Source organism: Falco naumanni, chromosome Z (genome assembly GCF_017639655.2).
Source record: "Falco naumanni isolate bFalNau1 chromosome Z, bFalNau1.pat, whole genome shotgun sequence".
NCBI classification, from domain to species: Eukaryota; Metazoa; Chordata; class Aves; order Falconiformes; family Falconidae; genus Falco; species Falco naumanni.
In genome coordinates this window covers 62,283,408-62,302,289 of record NC_054080.1, presented here as the reverse complement: position 1 = coordinate 62,302,289, position 18,882 = coordinate 62,283,408, and the positions used below count along the sequence as shown (strand labels likewise).

At 39.3% G+C, this 18,882-nt stretch overlaps 1 protein-coding gene across 1 annotated transcript in view; it reads left to right on the top strand.

Annotated features, from left to right (window-relative positions):
- MAST4 (microtubule associated serine/threonine kinase family member 4) overlaps nucleotides 1-18,882 on the top strand; it is a 272,663-nt gene that overhangs the window by 89,779 nt on the left and 164,002 nt on the right. Inside the window, exon 4 of the mRNA XM_040580146.1 lies at nucleotides 12,490-12,564. Within this exon, the coding sequence (XP_040436080.1) occupies nucleotides 12,490-12,564 (75 nt within the window). The remainder of the gene's footprint in view (nucleotides 1-12,489; nucleotides 12,565-18,882) is intronic.

Below are 18,882 nucleotides of genomic sequence, written 5' to 3'. Positions count from 1 at the left end.
ATTCCCAAATGTCGAAGAAAATGCTGCGTTTATTTGTTTTGTTGTTTCTAGGTATGTATAGATATATACATTTAAGTGCTAGAAAATTTTCACAGGGATCTAAGGCTTCTTTAAATTCAGGATGGCTGCATTGCATTGAGTTTGCAAGATATGGTTATAGCCAACATGGAAAATTCCAATTAAAAATCTTCTAATACTGTACTTCATGCATTGATTTGGGTGGTGGTGGTGGTGGTGAGGTAAAAAGAATTCAGTTGCAAAATTCAGATTCACTGCTGTAGAAATGAAAACAGGCAGTGTAAATGAAAATGTGGTGTAAATGGAGTGTTGCTATTTTGGCGGAACTGAGGAGTCTGTTTATACTAATTCCATGTTTCTAGAAAGGGTGGCAAGGGGCACAATCATGTAGCCTTGTGTCGTGGTTTAACCCCGGCTGGCAGCCAAACACCACGCAGCCAGTTGCTCACTCCCCCTCACTCAGAGGAATGGGGAGGAGAACTGGAAAAGGAATGTAAAAGTCAAGGGTTGAGATAAGAACAATTTAATATTTTAAACAGAATAAAGAGGTAAGAACAACAGTAACAACAATTACACTAACAATAACAGCAAAATAGAAAGGGGGGGGGGGGGGGGGGAAGGGTAAAGCAAAAGCCATGCACACAAGCAAAGCAAAGCCAGGGATCCATTCACCACTCCCCACGGGCAGGCAGGGGTTCGGCTATCCCCAGGGAAGCCGGGCTCCGACACGCGTAACGGTTACTTGGGAAGGGAAACGCCATAATGCCAAATGTCCCCCCCTGCCTTCTTCTTCCCCCAGTTTATATACTCAGCATGACCAGGACACCTTGACTACCCCTTTCCTCCACATCCAGTACAGGAAAATCATTGGCTTTTGTAGGCAAACATTTTGAAATTTGGTACATGGTACATGAATTGTCGGAAAAAAAAAAACCAACCTTACAGATTTTCCAAGTCCTTGCATATTGGCTTACCTAAAAATGCATTCTGAGAAATCGGACAGAAAGGAAGTAACTTCTGTGAAAAAATGGCCATATTTGTGGCTCCTATATTATTTCTCTGGAGTAGGAGGCTTCATGAAAGTAATACTTTCTGAAATACTGAAAATTGACATGTGAAGTAGAAGGGTCAGTTGGGAAGCCACACTCAGTAGGAGAGCAAAGGAAATACGGAGTCTATTAGGAGAGGAAGGAAAATATGGAAACTATAGAGAGTAACTGTCTCTTTTGTGGATGTAGTTCATGCTTGGGAGCCTGTTTTTGGAGTGGTCTGCTACAGAAAAAAAGGATGATAAAAGCTGGAGAATATTAATTAGATTTTGGCCTCTGTTGCAAACTGAAGAGAAAGGGTGGAAAAGTCAGTCTTAGAGATGAGGTTCTGGAAGGGTTCTTAATTTTCATGGATTTGAATGCTACATACAACAGTGTTCTCCCTCCCACTAGGCAAGAGGGATGTGATCCATTTTCTCTGCTGGTGTTTCTGTACCGGTGGCAATGGAATTTACAGTATGAAAGAGGACTTGTGTAGGTGTGAATCAGGTCTGCTACATGTCTCTGCCTCTTGATGAGTGTGTGGAAGATAAAGTCTGTGGAGGGCATGGAACCAGAGAAGGATTGAAAAAAACCCAACAACCAAAACCCCAACTTTACAATTTGCGGTTTCCGGATCAATCATTTGAGAAGAACTTGGTACGTATATCTTCTGGTGTTGTGTGGGAATAGCTGCGTGGCTGCACGCTGCATTCGTCTTCTGCTTAGTAGTAGCCTAGCCTTGTCTAATACTTTATTTCTTCAGGGGCTGCATCTGCAAAGTGATGCTCAGAACTACTTAAAGTATGACACGCTTTCATTTTACAAGGTGTTTACATAGGCAGCATGCATAGAAGTAAAATGTAAAAAAACCCCCCAAATTTTGTATAGGCTTGGTAAATTAAGGCATTTGTAGGCGCTGCTATAGGAGACAGGGCATTTTAAACCTATTTTTATTGCAGGGGGAGGGATGTGAAGGTCAGAATAGATTTTTGCTTACATAGTGATGGGCAGTGATAGCTGCCTTTAGAAAGTGAAGGACCAGTCTTCTGAGAGAAGAGACACTGATACAAAGAACACTTCCCCTCTCCTCATTTGCTGTCACTTTGGCAGGCCTAATAGAGTGTACAATCTCTTGATCAGTTAATTCACCTCTATTTTCCAAGTATTCATGCTTTGTTAGGTATTTGCCAGGTCCTCTAAAAGGCTTTGTGTCAGACATATATTTTGTTATTTGAGCTGTGAAAGCTTTCTGAGAGTGTTAACCTTCTCTTCTGTTTTTGCTTCTCTTGGTGGTGTGGTCACTTTTTTTAGGGTATAAAGTTAAACAAAACCAATCCAAAGCCACCAAAAAACCCCACACCCCTGCTGCTTTCAAACTTAAAATCTTTGGCAAGGGGCCAAACTTGGTGTCTGTAGCCCATGTAACACTTCTTACTAATGCCTTCTGGTAACTGCAGTAATGTTTCTTGATAATGTCTACAGTATGTCACAAAGCTGACTGTCTTTTGTATTAGGTTTGGAAGGCAAAGCATAAACTTAACATTCCTTCATGTCAAGGCCTTTGGTGAGCTCAGCAGTGGAATCTGATTTGAACTGAGCTTGATTGTGTTGTAAGAGGCATAAAGAAAACCAGCTTTGGAGTCCTCTGTGTGCTCCTTAGCTCCTGTTTCAGAGTCACTTGGCTTATCCCCAAAATCTGCTTGTATTTTTTCTTTCTTTTTTTTCTTTTTTTTTTTTTTTTTGACTGCTTAATAATAGTAGGAATAAAAGCTGCACGAAAGATAGTAACTTCTGATTGAAATTTTTGTGGTTTTTTTTTCAATTCTGTGGGTAGTTCTTGGTTTGACAGATGGTTTTGTTATCGTTGGCTTTTACTCACTTCGTCACAACTAATGACACTAGTACTTTTCCATGTTTTCTTCTTGAAATTTTTGTAAGGTGCTTCATGCAAGTGTGATGCAATTTTGACTGTGGTGCTGCTTCATGTGTCATGTTTAACATAATGATTTGAGATTGGTTTTCACCAACTGATACACTACTACTGACGTGCGGAATTAGACTCTAAACTCGAAAGTTATAAAGTAGGTATGTTTATTGCGCGCAGATGAACGGGGGATCGCTCCTCCACAAGCGCGCATGCCCAAAGTGACGAACCATCTCACATCTATACAATAAAACAAATGTATAGGCGTTAATTGAATATTCATATTTGTTACCTAAACCCGCTTACTCTCGCTTCGTATGTTAATTAGCGTATCAGTCCTTTGCCTGCAATGTGGTGGTCTTGCAGGTTTGTAGGTGATTCATGTCCTTGTGCCCATCCGATCTTCTCCAGCAAGGAGACTTAGCACTCCTTCCCTCTAGATAGCATTGGAATATCTCTTATCCTTTTCTCATTCTTTTTTAAATAGCCCCTTTGTTAGAGGAAGAGGGGCAGGCATCTCCTCAAAACTGTAGGCGTCTCCTCAAGGCTGTGTGCCTATGTGACCAGACACTGCACCCATGACCAGTCACCATACCCACATTCCTGAGCAGACATATACAATCACAATCGATGTCCAGTGTCCCCATTTCACACTATTTCTCCATATCACTACTGTTTGATTTAAGTCTTAAGTTTTCCATTTCTTAAGTTACGGGTTTCATCAAAATTGCCCACAGCCTTTGAGATGCTATTAATTCCTTTTTGCTGTTAGGTTGAAGCAATAAACTTCTTTGCTTACAGCAGTGCCAGTTATCCATCTGAACATTAAAGTTGCATAAAAATCTGTGAATTATTGTTATGATCACAGAGGAAAACATTCAAAACTGCAATTTCATAATTTGTGAACAACTCATGTCCTCTGTAATGTTACTCAGTTACTTGGGCTCAGTTTCTGATCTCGTGTTCCTCTTGGATTCTCCCCTGCCTCTTTGTTCAAGTCCGCCTTGACTTCAGTTCTCAAGTTGAGCACTCCTCAGTGGCATGCAGCAACTGGGATTAGTGATAGAAAGGATAATTGCACTCAATGTCTGTACCCTTGAGGGAAAGCAAACTCTTCAGAGACTTTAGATGTAAACTCTGAGTTTCTACAGAGCATGTTATGTTTGGAGTACTCTGTCCTTTTTGAAATTCCTTAGTTTTATATATATAGTTGGCTTAGCTTCATAGGGATATCAAACAGCACTTGGTATGACACTTGGGTGTCCTCCCTAGCCAAGACACTGTGTCAAAACAAGGAAACAGTTGCATTGAAAAGTATTAAAGGATGGTGGGTTTTAACCTTTGCTGTCAGATACAGGAGATCCAGTTTAGCAGCGCTGTACCAAAAATGTTATCCTTATGCAGGTGCTGTAAAAGAAAAAATTTCCAAGTGATCAAACGTCACAAAAATGTTTTTAAGTTTTCAAAACCACAATCTTAAAGAAACTGGAAGGTTGTCCTTAGTTAAAAGATGCAGCTTGTAACTAGTAGTTCCTGTTACCAAACAGCTCATGTTTTCCTGAATTTCTTCAGCTGTTGGGAACCCGGTAGTTTTTAGAATACCTAGCTTGTACAGTGCACTGAAGGGCATTAATGTGTTGTCTTAAGTGTCACGTTATGATTCTTCTGATAGTATTTTAGCCCTAGAAAGCTAGAATTTCAGAACTTAAATTACCTAGAAAGCATATATGTTTTTTGCATATTTGTTTTGTGTATTTGAATATTCTTGGTGTTCTCTACAGATAAATGATGCTATATCACATAAATATATCTGAAGATGCCTTTCAGCTAATGCAGATTATTCTCCTGTCCCACAGTGCAACTTTCTCTTCCTATGTGAAAAGCAATGTAGGTGTGCTAAAAAGTGTATGGTGTGTGTGCTTGTATTAACTTCTGTTTTGAGTTCTTTTGATCTGCAAAGTGTTCGAATGTATTTTATCTTTTTGCTTTTAAATTATGCTACAAGAAGAAGGATTCCATTTCAGTTGCGTTAAAAAGGTTTGGTTGTACATAAGTTCTGCAGGTACATTAGGGAATTTAGCAGCCAGAATTTGTGTGCAGAACCTGAAAATAATCCCTACTGTTTTACGTTTTCTGAATACAACACTCACGGGCACAGCTGGAAAGTTTAGGTTATGGGTGGAAAATTGATTTTAGGACTCCAGTGCCCCTTGTGAGCAGAGTTTCCTAGTTTTAAATTACTTCAAGTTCTTCAAGATTTTAGTAAATGTAGAGAAGTGCAAGAAAGGAAGGAGTAATACAGATGAAAAATTAGGAAGAGCTAATATTTATGACCAGGCTAAAAGCTATGTTTTATGGTACTCCGAGTCTTTATTAGTTTGTGTGCTGTTTCCTTTTGCAGTTCTTCAAGATGTAGTAGTGTGTTTCTGTTTAAGCATAAAAGATTATTGTAGTTTATTAGCTGTAAGTGGAGTAGCGACCAAATATGTTGTATTATTAGACTGTCTCTGTGACTGTTTGACAAGGATAAATAGCAATTTTAACATTGAAGCATGAAGCTGAATAGCGTTTTCTTATTTTTTCCCCTTATGCTCTGAATATTTGCTGTTGTCTATAAGCTACAGTTCAAAATTGTTCTTAGGGCAAGGTGGCCAAAATCTACAATTTTCTTGGGTTGGTTGGCAGCAGAGGAGAAGATCTAACGTAAAGCAAGTCATGTATATCATTAGGTAGGGGATGTTACTGTATTTGTATGCTTTGCAGTAGTGGTAAGTGATTCTGACTTTTTTATTAAAAGGTATTTGTGTGAGATGGCTGCAGAGACCTTGTTGTGTTTGTCCCTGATCTTCTGAAGACAGCAGTCTCTATCTTAGTTCTGAGAATGTGCCAGCTAAACTGGTGTAACATCTTCATTGACTCTTGAGTTAGTTCAGTTTCATTTCTCAAATAGCGCTTGGTTTACTTTCTTGTCTATGCTCTTAGGACTCTGTGTAGATCTTCATCTTTCAGCATAAATTTCTGTCGTGAGTGTTTGGATTTTGCTTTATGTTGCTTGCTATTTGCTCTGCCAGTAATGCCAACTTTGGTTTTGTGCTGTTTCTTGACTTTCTTATGTCATCTTTAAGCTCACAGTAAAACCCTATTCTTTTCTGATTGAGATGGCAGCTGAGGGCTTGCTCATTTTTGAGCATCTGTGACAAGATTCTGGCAGAACTGATCTTGTCTTGTTTTATAGGGTGTTTTGGGGTTTCGAAATAGAATTATGACAAAACCACCACCTTTTTAGTGTGTACATTTTATTTTCTCCCCTTCAGTTCCTATGTATTTTATTTGTTTGTGTTTAGGACTGATGTCGTCTTAATGGTTTTTGTAGCACCTTATGCCCCTTGCTTTAAGAATGGAATATTCCAGTTAGTTGTTTAGCACTGCTGCAAAACATAGTACTGTATGCTTTTTGATTGCCCATTTCACCCTAAAGACACCTTAAATTATTTCAGTAACATTACTGACTGTTGTGGAGTCTATATGACAAATCAATACTAAGATTTTCCGATGCCAAACACAATAAAGCTGGTTAGGCTTGTAGGTATGTGAAGTGTGTGTTCCTGTCTTCAGGCTCTAAGGAGATGGCAGGGAGATCATTCAGGCACTTTTCAATTAATGAGATCTGCAAATGAGCTATTTTAGAGAACAGATCATATTTAAAGCACCTGTTTTTCATGTGTGTTCTCTCTAGTATCACTGAGGAAATGCAGTAATCACTGAAAATCCTGTCAGTTATTAATTCTTGCCTTTTTCTCCATCAAAATGGACCAGCACTCTTTGTTCAAATACTGTAATGATTGTCAGTGTTCGACAGGATGCAGTTAGGGGGAAGTGCCATAAAACTGCCAAGCAGTTTGAGCAAATTTGAGTGGATGTTGTTGCTGTGATTTTTTTTTTTTTTTTTTTTTTTTTTAATTCTAAAAGCTAAATACTTGTAAATCTGTCAGGCACCAGCTGTGGTGTCTGTTGGTGATTTCATCTCATCTGTATGAAATTACTGCCATTGTTGCTTCTGATCTTGGTCTGGCAGCTAGTAAAAATGGAGAGGAAAAAAGAGAAGTATGGTGACTGCTTCGATCTCTAGGTAGAAATCTCTTCAGATAAGAGTGTGTGCTTGTGTCCCTTGATGTTCTCACTTCATTGTCTCTTGATATTATTTTAATGAGAACAGCTATGCTGTTAATGATAACTTGTTTTATGGAAAGTGCTTTTGTTGTTTGTTTGTTTTGTTTTTTTTTGTTTTTTTTTTTTTTTTTGTATCAGTATTAAAGCATGTACATTGTTGAATTAGCTACCAGTGTATGCAGCCAAGACTTCCTCTCCTCACAACTCCTTTCAGGCTTCTGTGCCTTTAGAAATAAGCTGTCTAGCATGTTCAATACTTGATGCTCCTTATACTCTTGTGGGGGGTTTGGTGTTTTTTTCTTTTTTTTCTTTTTTTTTTCTTCTTCTTTTCTTTACAGGTGACTGTTTTCCACAAGGGTGTTTTTCAGACTACTCAGCTGTTAAATAAATCTCTGAATCTTTCTGGTTCCTGGCCAGTTTTCTGCATTCCATCTATGTAAAATACTTTGCTACGTTTGAGAATTGTAGGATTCTTCCGTGTTTCCTTCAGCTCTCCCTGTTGATGTGAATCATATTGCCCTTTGTAAGGAGCTAGTTTTTTGCCATTTTATTATGTCAACTGATAATTGCAACTGACCTGTTTCTCTGGAAAGGACATTCACCCTGTGAGGGTATCATGCATCCACATGTGCTTTGCTGGTAATAACCGCAGTTTCTCTGAATGCATAGCCTTTTCAATGTGCAGATTATTTTTTTTTCCTTCTTAAATGAAGGATCGCTGTGATTCTGAGACACTGACCTTGATCCTAGCCTTTTCTTTCCTGTGGCTTCTCTGCCCTTATTAGACAGTGCTGTCTGGAGCAGTACATGTGGCTGATGTTTGCAGAAGGTTGTGGGTTTCTTTTATCAGCTGGAATGCAATACTAAGGGGCATAAGGTTATCATGTAATGAAAAACCTGTATGCATACGGTCTAATGTCTCTGCATACTTCAGATGCTTTATATTGAATTTTTCCATTGTGAAAGAACAGGCTTGTCTTTACTCTCATCTTTATTGTGATCTCTAATTCCGGTTATGTTTTTCACATGTGCTGTCCCAACAGCTTTTGTTAATCTCTTGCTGATCTCAGTTGCACCTTCAGGGTAGCTCTTTTCATGTGATAACATTTCTTGATGATAAACTTTCTTCCCTGCCTGGATTTGCCTGCTAGGCTTTGCTGGCAGTTCTGTCATAAAGAGCTTTAGTAGCAGAGTGGCATATGGAGTTTCCAGTCTGGCTGTTCACTTCGGTGATCCATTTCATAGCAGCCCAGGTCTCAGTTCACCAGACTGGCTGTGACCCTCCCTGCTCCCACAGCAGCTATGTTTGGCCTGAATTGTTTCAGTGTGGGGCTTTACAGACTAGAACCACACACAACTGTACAGGTACAGTAGGTGGAGTAGTGAGCTCCGGCTTTAGAGCAGGAATGAGCTGGTGGAAGAGCTGGGGAAAAGAGCTCCTGAATCTGGTTGCTGCTGAAGTCTTCATCGTGGGAAGCTGTGGCATGGCTCACATCCAGTGTCCAACCAAGGATGGGAAGCTTTTGGTACCGAGTGACTAGCAGCACAAAAGTGAGAGGAATACATTTATGATTAAAAATAGAACTGAAATTTCCTTTGTTGTTAACACGGGATAGTGAATCTGGTAGCTGTCTTGAGTTTTACTGTCTGTTAGTTTCAAAACTACTATGGATTCTCTGCAGCAGTATATCATGGATCTGCTGATGTTAATCCTGCTAAAAGACAGTATTGCACCAAGTCTACCCATCTGATGATTTTGTGCTAATAAAATTGACTGTTGATACGTTTAATTAAGGATGCTGTACTGGTGTACCAACTTGGCTGGTGTCATTGGAGGCACAGCCCACATAAGCATTTTAATAGCCTGAAGACTCTTTCCATTGTCACAGGAATAATCACACCAGTTTAGGTATACTTTTGTGCTTCTGAAATGGTATCTGTGCTGCATTGGGATTTTTCAGGTGTAAACTGTTTGTTGCAGTTCTTAACTGCTGCTGAAATGCATTCTAAAGGGGAGACACGATGGAAAAAAACCTTGCCCCGTAACAGAGAAGAATTCCCAGCTTCTCAGTTTGTAACAGGAGATCCTGTACCATGGGGTTAATAACCTTAATAAGAGAGAAGGTAGAGCCTCTGAAAACCAGCACTCTTGCTGGTTAATGTGAGGATTAAGTGGACCCTACCATTGGATCCAAGCTGTGGTAGAAATGAGACCCTTTTCAAGCATCTGGTTTTTAACTACATTAAACTTTAATGTTAGATGATAATGGGAAAAGGCATTGAGGAATTTAGAAAGGAATGATTAAAGGTTTCAAGAGTGTCTCCCAAAATGAGAAGAGAGAAGGTCACCTAGCCCTAGTACTTCCTGCTAATTTTAGTCAGTTACACCAGTAATTTAATGGAGTGTTGTCAAAAGACAGTACCATCAGTAGAAAAGCCTTCTGCAATTGTCACCAAATGTTTGTGCAAGTGTTAGACAACTAATTTTTCTGTAATGCTGATTCTATTAATTAGTGTTAGTTTCCACTCTTCCTGCTGTCTTTAATTCGCCGAATATGATGTAACCTTCCCAAGCTGGCTATAATCTTTGATTATTTCCACTAGATACTTTTGAGTTACAGAGCTGGATTTGCATGGTGTCTTGCTGAGAGTGGAAGCCTTTTTGTTAAGGAGTGGTAAAAACTACTTTTGGAAAAGCAGAGTCTCGAGATCACGAGAAATGTTTGCCAAATTGAGTAGAAATGTATTTTCAGTTGAAGAACCCTGTGAATATCTTTTCAGAAATATGAGCGGATCTATCTTGCATTTTACAAATGCAACTGTTTTTGGTTTTGGTGGTGTGTTGTGGTTTTGTTTTTTTTTTTGTTTTTTAAGAGAAGACTCCTAGAAGGAATTGTGTACTGGTTCTGAAAGTGATAAAGAAAGGGAAATGGTCTCATGAATTTTCATCCTCTGCTTCCTGTCATTTGGAGCAGACTCTTGACCCACATTTCCTCCCCATCAGATAAATACCTGAAGTAGCAGACTGTAGAGTTCATACTCATTACAGCAATGAGAGGCTGTCTAACTGGAAAGTTTGTGGAGAGATTGAGACAGAGTATTTATAGTATCTTGGAGAAGAAACTAAATATAGGTTTTCTGTCTTCTGAATATTCAGCAGGTAGAGGATTTTGAGCTAGTATCTCTCATATCCTGGAAGAATCTTTTAACTGTTGTGCTGTGTGGGATATGGACAGCATTGGATAAATAACCTCTTGTCGTCTTTTCCTGATTTCAGTAATAGTGCTCATGTTCCATATCAATGAAAATAAACCCTTGCATTCCTCAGTATGTACTTAAAAGTGCTGGAGAGTGCAAAGCAAAAAAGAAACCAGATTAATTCAAGTGCTTTGGCCAGAAACAGCACTGTATTTTAAAACTAGCCTTTAAAAAATGCAGTTACAGGCAAACCCAAGATTTGCTTCGGTTTTGGCTGGTTGGCACAACTTGGTGTTTTGAGAGTTCTTCCTGCACTACCTTGTTTTTTGTGCATGTATGTCAGTAAAAAATGCTCTCATTGAATTCTAGCAGAAGCAGTGTTATGTAGAAGTGTTCCTGTTTATTTGGTTATCATCTGTGAAAGTGTAAGTATTTCTTAATAATCTTAATTTCTCAAGATTTTATGGCACTGATGGAAGAATTGGAGGTGGTTTTTTTTTCTGGTGTGTTTTGTTCTTTGCTCTTGACATATTTTAGTATTAGTTATTATGTCTGTTCTCCCTTCCTTCCAAGACTTCTAACAATCTGCCTAAAGATACTTAATCTTGAGCCCTGTTTTTGACAGCTTAAATTATCTCCTGAAAGTTCAGATGCCGTATTTGGTAGAAGTCACGCAGCAAATTAACTTAAGAAATTTTCTTAATTTTGAATGCAAACAGAGCAAGCACTGTTGTTTTGGGTGGTTAAAACATTGCAAGGCTGTTAAATTGAATGCAGGCTGTCTAGAACTAAGGAAAAAAATTGAATCAGTTTCCAGAAAAGCTGTTCATCCTAATACCTTAATTGAGGATATTTTTTAGATGTACTAGAGTCGCGCCTCTTCAGTGTGGCTTTAAGGTGTCTGAAGAGTTTCAAGACGATTTCAGTAAAAGGGGAAGTGTCAGTGTGAAAGAGAACCAAAACTTCTCCAATAATCTGATCTGCTAAAGCCTGAGAGGTAGTAACACCAGCATAAGAAATAGAAATCTGTAGTATTCTTTCCCTTCATTGGAGGAAAAGGAGATACAAATGCTAAGTTTTCCCTGTTGTAAAATCTCAGACTATACAGTACGGTTACTCAAAGTATGTATTTTTGCTTAAATTATTTTTCTAGTTCCAAATTTTTTTGGTACTTAGGCAGTTTGGTATGTGGATGTCATTTTTCAAAATTTTTTTTTCTTGAAAGGTGAATAGCTCCATCCATGTAGGAAAAAGTTAGGGACAGACTGGTCCCTGTTCTAGAGATTGTTCGGTACGGATTTTAATCAGTAGGAGTAAACCACAAGAAACAGCAAGAACAGACAACAGAGCGGTGGACTGTTGAAAGCCTAGGAGGCAGTCCTTTATTTGCAGCTGCAAAAATCCAAGTAATTTTAAGAGTGGCTGCAGTAAGGTATTATCCTGAAGAGTTTTGCACATGTGATGAAGACTGTTGTGCTTCCATCTTTTCAGTGGAATGCTCTTTCAAATTTCTTTTCCTAAGAGAAAATGCTCATCTTTTTACATTTGTGAGCCTGCTATTTCTCAGGTTTTCTCAGGAAAAGGTACTAACCTCTGCTAGGTAAAAATACCTGAACTATGTTAGTCTGTTGAAAGTCTGGATGGAGAATGTGAATCTGAAAAGTCTTTATTTTATTAGAGGAGATGCTGGTCTTTAGGTTAGAGTGTGAATCCATTTGGGTGGGATGGCTAGTGGGTTGGGTTCTTTTGTATGTAACTTCTTAAATTGATACAGAAAACGTAAGATGATGTATATACTTGAGAAGAGTGAAACGGGTGGGTTTTTAAACTTTAATGTGTGTATCTAGAAATGAAGTAGTCATGTGTACATGTGTGCATATATGTCTATTTAAAGTACATCATTAAATGCATATGAATAACACAATATAAAAGCTTCATGAGGCTACTTCTAGCAAAAATGTCATTTCTTTGTGATATTTATACAGTGGTATTATTGAAATTGATGTAATAAAGCTTTTACAAAGTTAGTGAAAATGCAGTTGAGTTAAATACTCTCCCTTCTCCAACATCCTCCATTCCGTCCCCTCCATGATCCATTTTCCCCCGTTTCTCTGTTCTTCTTCCTCCCCTTTCTCCATTCACTGTCAGGAAGGGGCACCTCAGAAGAGTCATTTCAACTCAGCACGCCACCGTCAGAGGCTAGTGGAACCAACAGCTACAAAAGTGAGTGCCTTTATTGAGGGACCATTTTAACAATGGAATGTTGTGTCAGCAGAGTATTGTTACTAGAGAGCAGCTCTTCTATGTGCTTGGTGGGAGATTTAGTTATTTTTACTTATCTGCAAGTGATACAATCACTGTCTGTAAAAGTGATCTTCAGCACTGGAGAGTTTCATATTCAAATGCGGCTGTTGTACTTTAAAAAGTTGGGGGGAGGTATTTTGTATCTGCAAAGTGAAGTAGAACCTGCATGAAGTGTTTTACTTTGGTTTTCTTTGCGTGATGACAGTTTTCTTAAACACATGTGCAGTTCGCTTCTGTCATTCTTAAAAGGCTTTCATTAAATTACAAAATTGGCAAGGATATGGAAAATAATCAAATAGTCTAGTATCAAGCTGTGATATGGTGTTTCAGAGTGAAAAAAAGACGGCATCAAAAGATGATATTACAAGATGTAATAGCAGTACTGGTTAGTTTGTAAGGTGGTTTCACCTTTTTGAGATATGCTTTCTGTTAACAATGTATGAAAAAACTTGAGATACTCAGAGAGCATGATGTTATTATGGAACTTCTATTCTCTAGGCTAATAAAAAGTAACAGGTATTTTAGAGCATCAAAATGAAACTGTGTATCTGTTACTACCACTTCCAGAAATCCTGTTCTCCACTTTTGTTTAGATTTATGAACTTGCAGAATTCATCAAATTATTTACATACAGTCTTGATACAGGTTCAAGTAGATGTTCAAGTGGCAGTAGTCCTGGTCTTGAAAGAAAAGCCTTGGTTTTATGAAAGAAAGAAAAATGGACAGACATTGTCTTGCATTCTAAATTATGACTTCAATCACCATTGTTAGCCCAGTTCTTTCTGACTAATTATTAGTTGTGTTGACTGCTACTGTTCCCAACTTGTATTAATTATTCCTTTTAGCCTGTGAAAACATTGTCATTACTAAGCTGTTGTTTTGGTGGTCTAGGGGAAGGGCATTTTGGGGGTTACAGATGTAAAACCGAGTTAAGTATGTTTTGGTGGTGGTGTGGTTGTTTATTATTATTATTTTTTTTTTTTTTTAAGTAAGAGTGGAAAATAATTTTGAGTGAGTCTGTACTGTCTCATAAGGAGCCCATTCTCTTGACTAGCTGCTTTCTGTGCGCAGTAATATTAGAATCTTTCCAGGTAATTCCCTCAATGTGGAAAGTCAAAGAAAAATAAACCGAAGTGCAGTTCTGTGGACACAAGCTGTGTTAGCTTTTGGTTCCTCTTCTTACCTAGTTTTTCAGCAGTTTTCCACCATACTCCAATGCCCTACTGTACTGTCATGCTTTAACCCCAGCTGACAACTAGGACCCACACAGCTGCTCGCTTACTCCTCCCTCCCCCCTGGTGGGATCAGGAAGAGAATAGAGTGTAAAAGTGAGAAAACTTGTAGGCCAAGAGGTAAAGCAAAAGCTGCCCATGCCAGCAAAACAAAACAAGGGATTCATTCACTGCTTCCCATTGGCAGAAGTTTCTCCAACAGCTTGTTTTATCACTCTCCTTGGTCTCTATTTATTGCCTCAGGATGAGCTGCCATTTGTTCCTGGTGGTAGGGGTAGGTAGGTGTACAGAAGCCACCATTCTCATGTCTTGTTGCCATCCTAAAGCAACAGCTACTTTGCCGGCTGCTTTTAGGCTGGAGATGGCAAATTGCCATCCACAAAACTAACATGTCTTTCATTAAGCCTGTTGATTCAGCACTTTCTAGTTTAAAAAACAACAAAACAAAAAAATTCAAACAGCCCCGCGCCCTCCCCCCCCCCCCCCCCCCCCCCCCAACCCCAGCAAAATTGTTAGTTTGAAATGGTATGTTGTCTCTTGGCTCCATAAAGACTGATGGAACCCCTTTTAGTCCTTTTGCCTTCCTGTGCAGCAGCTGTTTGCCCAGGTGGCAGGATGTTATGGAAGCCCAGCCTGCACAGCTTACTGAGACTGTTGCCTGTATCAGGGACACTGGGGGCGGGGGAAGACCATCAGACTGGTGAGGGAATACTGTTCTTGTGCCTAGGAATACATCCTGGGGGGCTTGTAGGGGTGTTTTGTTCTACATGTCTGGTCCCTGGGTTTCCTTCATCTGTCTCCTAACCTCATGGGTGTGAGAGAACAACTATATTTGGGAGACTTGGAAGCAAGACGGTGTATCTCATGAAAGCAGCGGTGTTGATTCAGAGGATGCTGAGGTACAACTTGCCCAGAAGATCCTCTGTCTATGGTCAGCAGACTATAGGTGATTTCCCTGCATGTCAGCATGCATTTTGCAGATTGTCCTGAACCCAGGCGAAGTGCATTTGTGGCATAGTGATTTGGGTGACTCGGAGCAGCAAGGGACATGCTCTGTGAATTTCCAAGGTGGAGACTGATCCTTACTGAGTGGAAAGCATCTTGGCCTGTCCTGGCAAAAGCTAGTAGAGTTGTAAAGATACGGTGTTGTGAACTTGGCCAGCTATGAGCTTGTGTCCAGCCTTTGATTGATTGATTGATTTGATGCAAGTCGGGGAAGGCTGGGCTTCAAACAGTGGTGAGCCTCTTCTCTACAGATTTCTTTTTGGACCTCGATCTTAGGGCCTACAGCTGGTGGCGGTTCCAGGTTCCTAGGTTAGTCCTGTCTGTGCAACCTTGTGTCTTCGGTCTTTTTTGGGTCAGGCCTGGAAGTGGTTGAGACTGACCTGCATGTGAGAGAGAAGTAATAAAAGTGTTTTCAGAGGACTCTTCTCTCTAGGTACTGGAGGAGGTACTTCCTCCGTCCATGCAGTATTGAGTTGCCTCATATCATGTGCTGGGTGTGAAAGTGACCATTTGACAGCAGAATGAGCAACAACAGGCAGTGGCAGGAGTATTTAGCTTATCTAACCAGTGCTAAACAGCTGCTGAAGGTATGAACAGTACCTTTATATATTTGTGATTACAAATATGTATATTGTGCAATTACAGGGTGTGCAGAAAGTAGGTAAAATGAAAGGGCATAGCTGGTAGGTTGAGGGAGGTGATTATTCCCCTCTAACTGACACTTAAGAGATGCATCTGAAATAACTGCATCCAAACTTGAGCCCCTGGTAGAAGAAAGGTGCTGGACTTCATTTTGTACAGGGAAGGGCTGAGGAGCTAGGTTTGTTCAGCATTGCAAAGGCCAAGATGGGATTTAATGGCTGTCTTTCACCACGTAATAGATGGATACGCTCATGGAGGTGCAGCGCAAAAACATGAGAGGAAACACTGACGGGTTGCCAGAAGGGAAAATCTGAATAGGCAGAATAAATTTTTCTTAATTGAGGTGTTTAAGCATTGAGTTACCCAGAGGGCTCTACTTTTGAAGGTATTCAAAACTTGAGTGGCAAAGGCCTGGAGCAGCCTGCTCTCACTTGGAAGTTAGCCCTGCTCTGAAGGGAGAACAGGACCAGATGGCCTCCAGAGGTCCTTTCCAGTGTGACCGACTGTCCGATCGAAGGGTGTGGTACTCACCGCATGCTAGCCTCTGCCTGCTCTGTGGTGATGCAGAGCTCTCAAGTGGCCTTCTCAGCGTGGCATCTTTTAGCTGATAAGCAGTATAGACCGTATCAAAGATGCTGAAACACTGTGGGTTCTAACTAGTCTGCTTTGACCCACAGCGCAGGGTGTGTTCTCAGACATACATAAAAAAAACCTAGTGTAGATGCAGTCTTTACATATCTTTTGCCATATATATTACATTATTTGGTGGTGCCATGAAATGGAAGCTTAATGTAAAGGATTGCTGAATACTTTGTTTCCTAGAACTTCTTTTTGGGTAACAAATACAAACACAGGAAGACAATGTTAAAAGTGCTGCAGGAGTAATGACCTAAAATAAAGCTGGGAAAGGTAACAGCCAAAAATCAATTTGATATGGGAGCATGGAAGTTGTGAAGGAGTTATAAGGGAAAGCATTCAGACTATTTTCAAACTCTTGTGTTTGAATACAGAATAAATCTGTATTCCATATAGACTGCCAGTATACATTTGGAATGCTTGTAGATAGCAGTTATGAAGATTATTTTGAATTTTGTTAGCTTGGAAATAGTAGAATGATAGTAGAATGAATCAGATTAAAAACTGCAAGCTGGTTATGAAGAGAGAGGACGTTTCAGCAGAGATTGTTTGTTTCCAAGTGTTTCTGGTGTGAGTACCTTATCAACTGGTTACAGAGCATGGTAATTTTAACTCATACTGAAAAATTTTTGCAGCATCTGTAAATAAAGGTTATTTAAAGCATTCTTTATTGCTTATGAGGTCTCTTCTGGAATTGCAGTCATCACTGTTGCACATACTGTAACTCTTAAGCTGATAAAATTTTTCTAGAACTGTGTTCTTCTCTACCTACCTCAGTGTCTCGTGACTTGAAGTTGTAAAGAAATAGTTTGCTGTTGAGAACCATGTCTCCACCTGCTAAACCTAGACTGAAGGTCTTAAATAGGTGGGAAGCCTCAGTGAAAAGAATTATTTACTTATGACTATCAGTAATAAGTGGCTAGATGGATCAGATGCTATTGTATATCTTGCTAGACTACATCTTAAGTAAATTTTAAACCCACATGCATTCTTAGAACTTTACTGCTTTTTGCTGTAGATTTCAGCATGTATTTAATTCAATTTGCTGTAAATTCACAAATTGAAGAGTCTGCTCCAAGAATAAGGTATTACTGTAACTTATTAATCACAGGATCTGCTCTTTTAAAAAATAAATCATCCAGTAGGCAGGGGAGTGCAGAGAAAGTACTATTCCCTAGCGCTCCTCTCTGGCAACAGCTGATAGAGGTTTGATTTGGTGGTCAATTGATTGCTAGAAAGTTATGTTTATCAAGCGTTAGAGAGTCTGGCAGAGGTATAAATATAGAAGCAGAAGATAGCTTGCAGTCAGATATTACAAGTGGATCCTCTCTTTGGCAATTTAAGGTTGCCTTCCTTATAAAATTAGTCTGAGCAAGTCAGTCTGTCAGTAATATAATATTCATTTTACTGGATAGATTTTACAACCTTCTACCACAAAATGGAAACAAAATTAATCCACAGTATTCCTTTTTCTCCTCAGTAAAACTTCAGTTTTGTAGAAGGTAGTGCCAAGTTATTATTAGATGTTTTCAGCTGTTGCTTCATATGTGTGGCCTCTATCTCAGTGGTGCTTGCATGCTTCCCAGTTCATTAAAAATAGAAATAGCTGTGGTGCAAATTGTTTGGCTGGCATAAAGGCTAGTATGTATGCAAAAGAATATTACAGAAGTGTAGTCTTAAGATATGATTACATTAGTGGACATACATCCTCATTTAGGTGTGGGATGTCTGCATAGTGTGGACATAAAAAAAAAAAAAAGGGGGGATGGAGTGGGACTGAACTGTGGGCTAGAATTTGAAATGTTTACCAAGAAGTAGGATGATGACAGGGGGATGAGGGCACCAGTGTTGGGAGGTATTTCAACCGTACTGAGGTAAGATTTGTGTTGTCAAAAATACAGGGTTTTTTTCTCCCCCAGAGACCTACTTTATTCTGCATGTACTTGTCTTCAGTAATTAAATTACCATGGGAAATACACAAGTGCTTTACTTTACTCAGATATATTGGTGGCATGACTGCAGGAAAGGTGAAAGCTGCTGGACTTAGCCTGCCAGATGACTCATATAAATCAGTACAGGGACTAGGAGGGATTTGTTATGCTATTCCCTATGGCAGAAGTCTGTTTAGGATTGGGTTGCCTCCTGTGGGCTTTAAAACAGCTAGAAAGTGTAGAGAAGAAACTGTGGTTTGCAGTCTTTAACTTTCCATGTTGAATAGATGCCTAACTGAAGGTATTTGTCCTAAAAATCTTTTTTTTTTTTTTTGAGGGTCTTTGAGACTTGTCACACAAGAAATTTCTGTGGCATTTGAAGGTTATTCCAATTAATTAGTAGATACTTCACAACAGAAACTAGCAGACTAACATACTAGAGAGAGGTATAAATTCAAGTAACCTTCACGTATACTGTTAGACCTTATTAAGACAGTATAAATAGGATTATCAGTCAAAGGTAAAAGGGAATTTAAAAAATGTAATGTTTGCACAAACTTAATACAGTTGCTGATGTGATTTACTGTAGTTTCACTTAGAACAATCCATCTGCCATGTTAGACAAGGGAGTGGGATGAAATTGGCTATTAAATGGCAATAAACTGAAATATTATCTAGGCCCTAATCTCAATTTACCTAGAATTGTAGTAGTGCAAACAAAACCTATAAAATATACCTGACTTTATTGCTAGCAGATACAGAGAGACCAAGTGATGATATAAATTACAGAA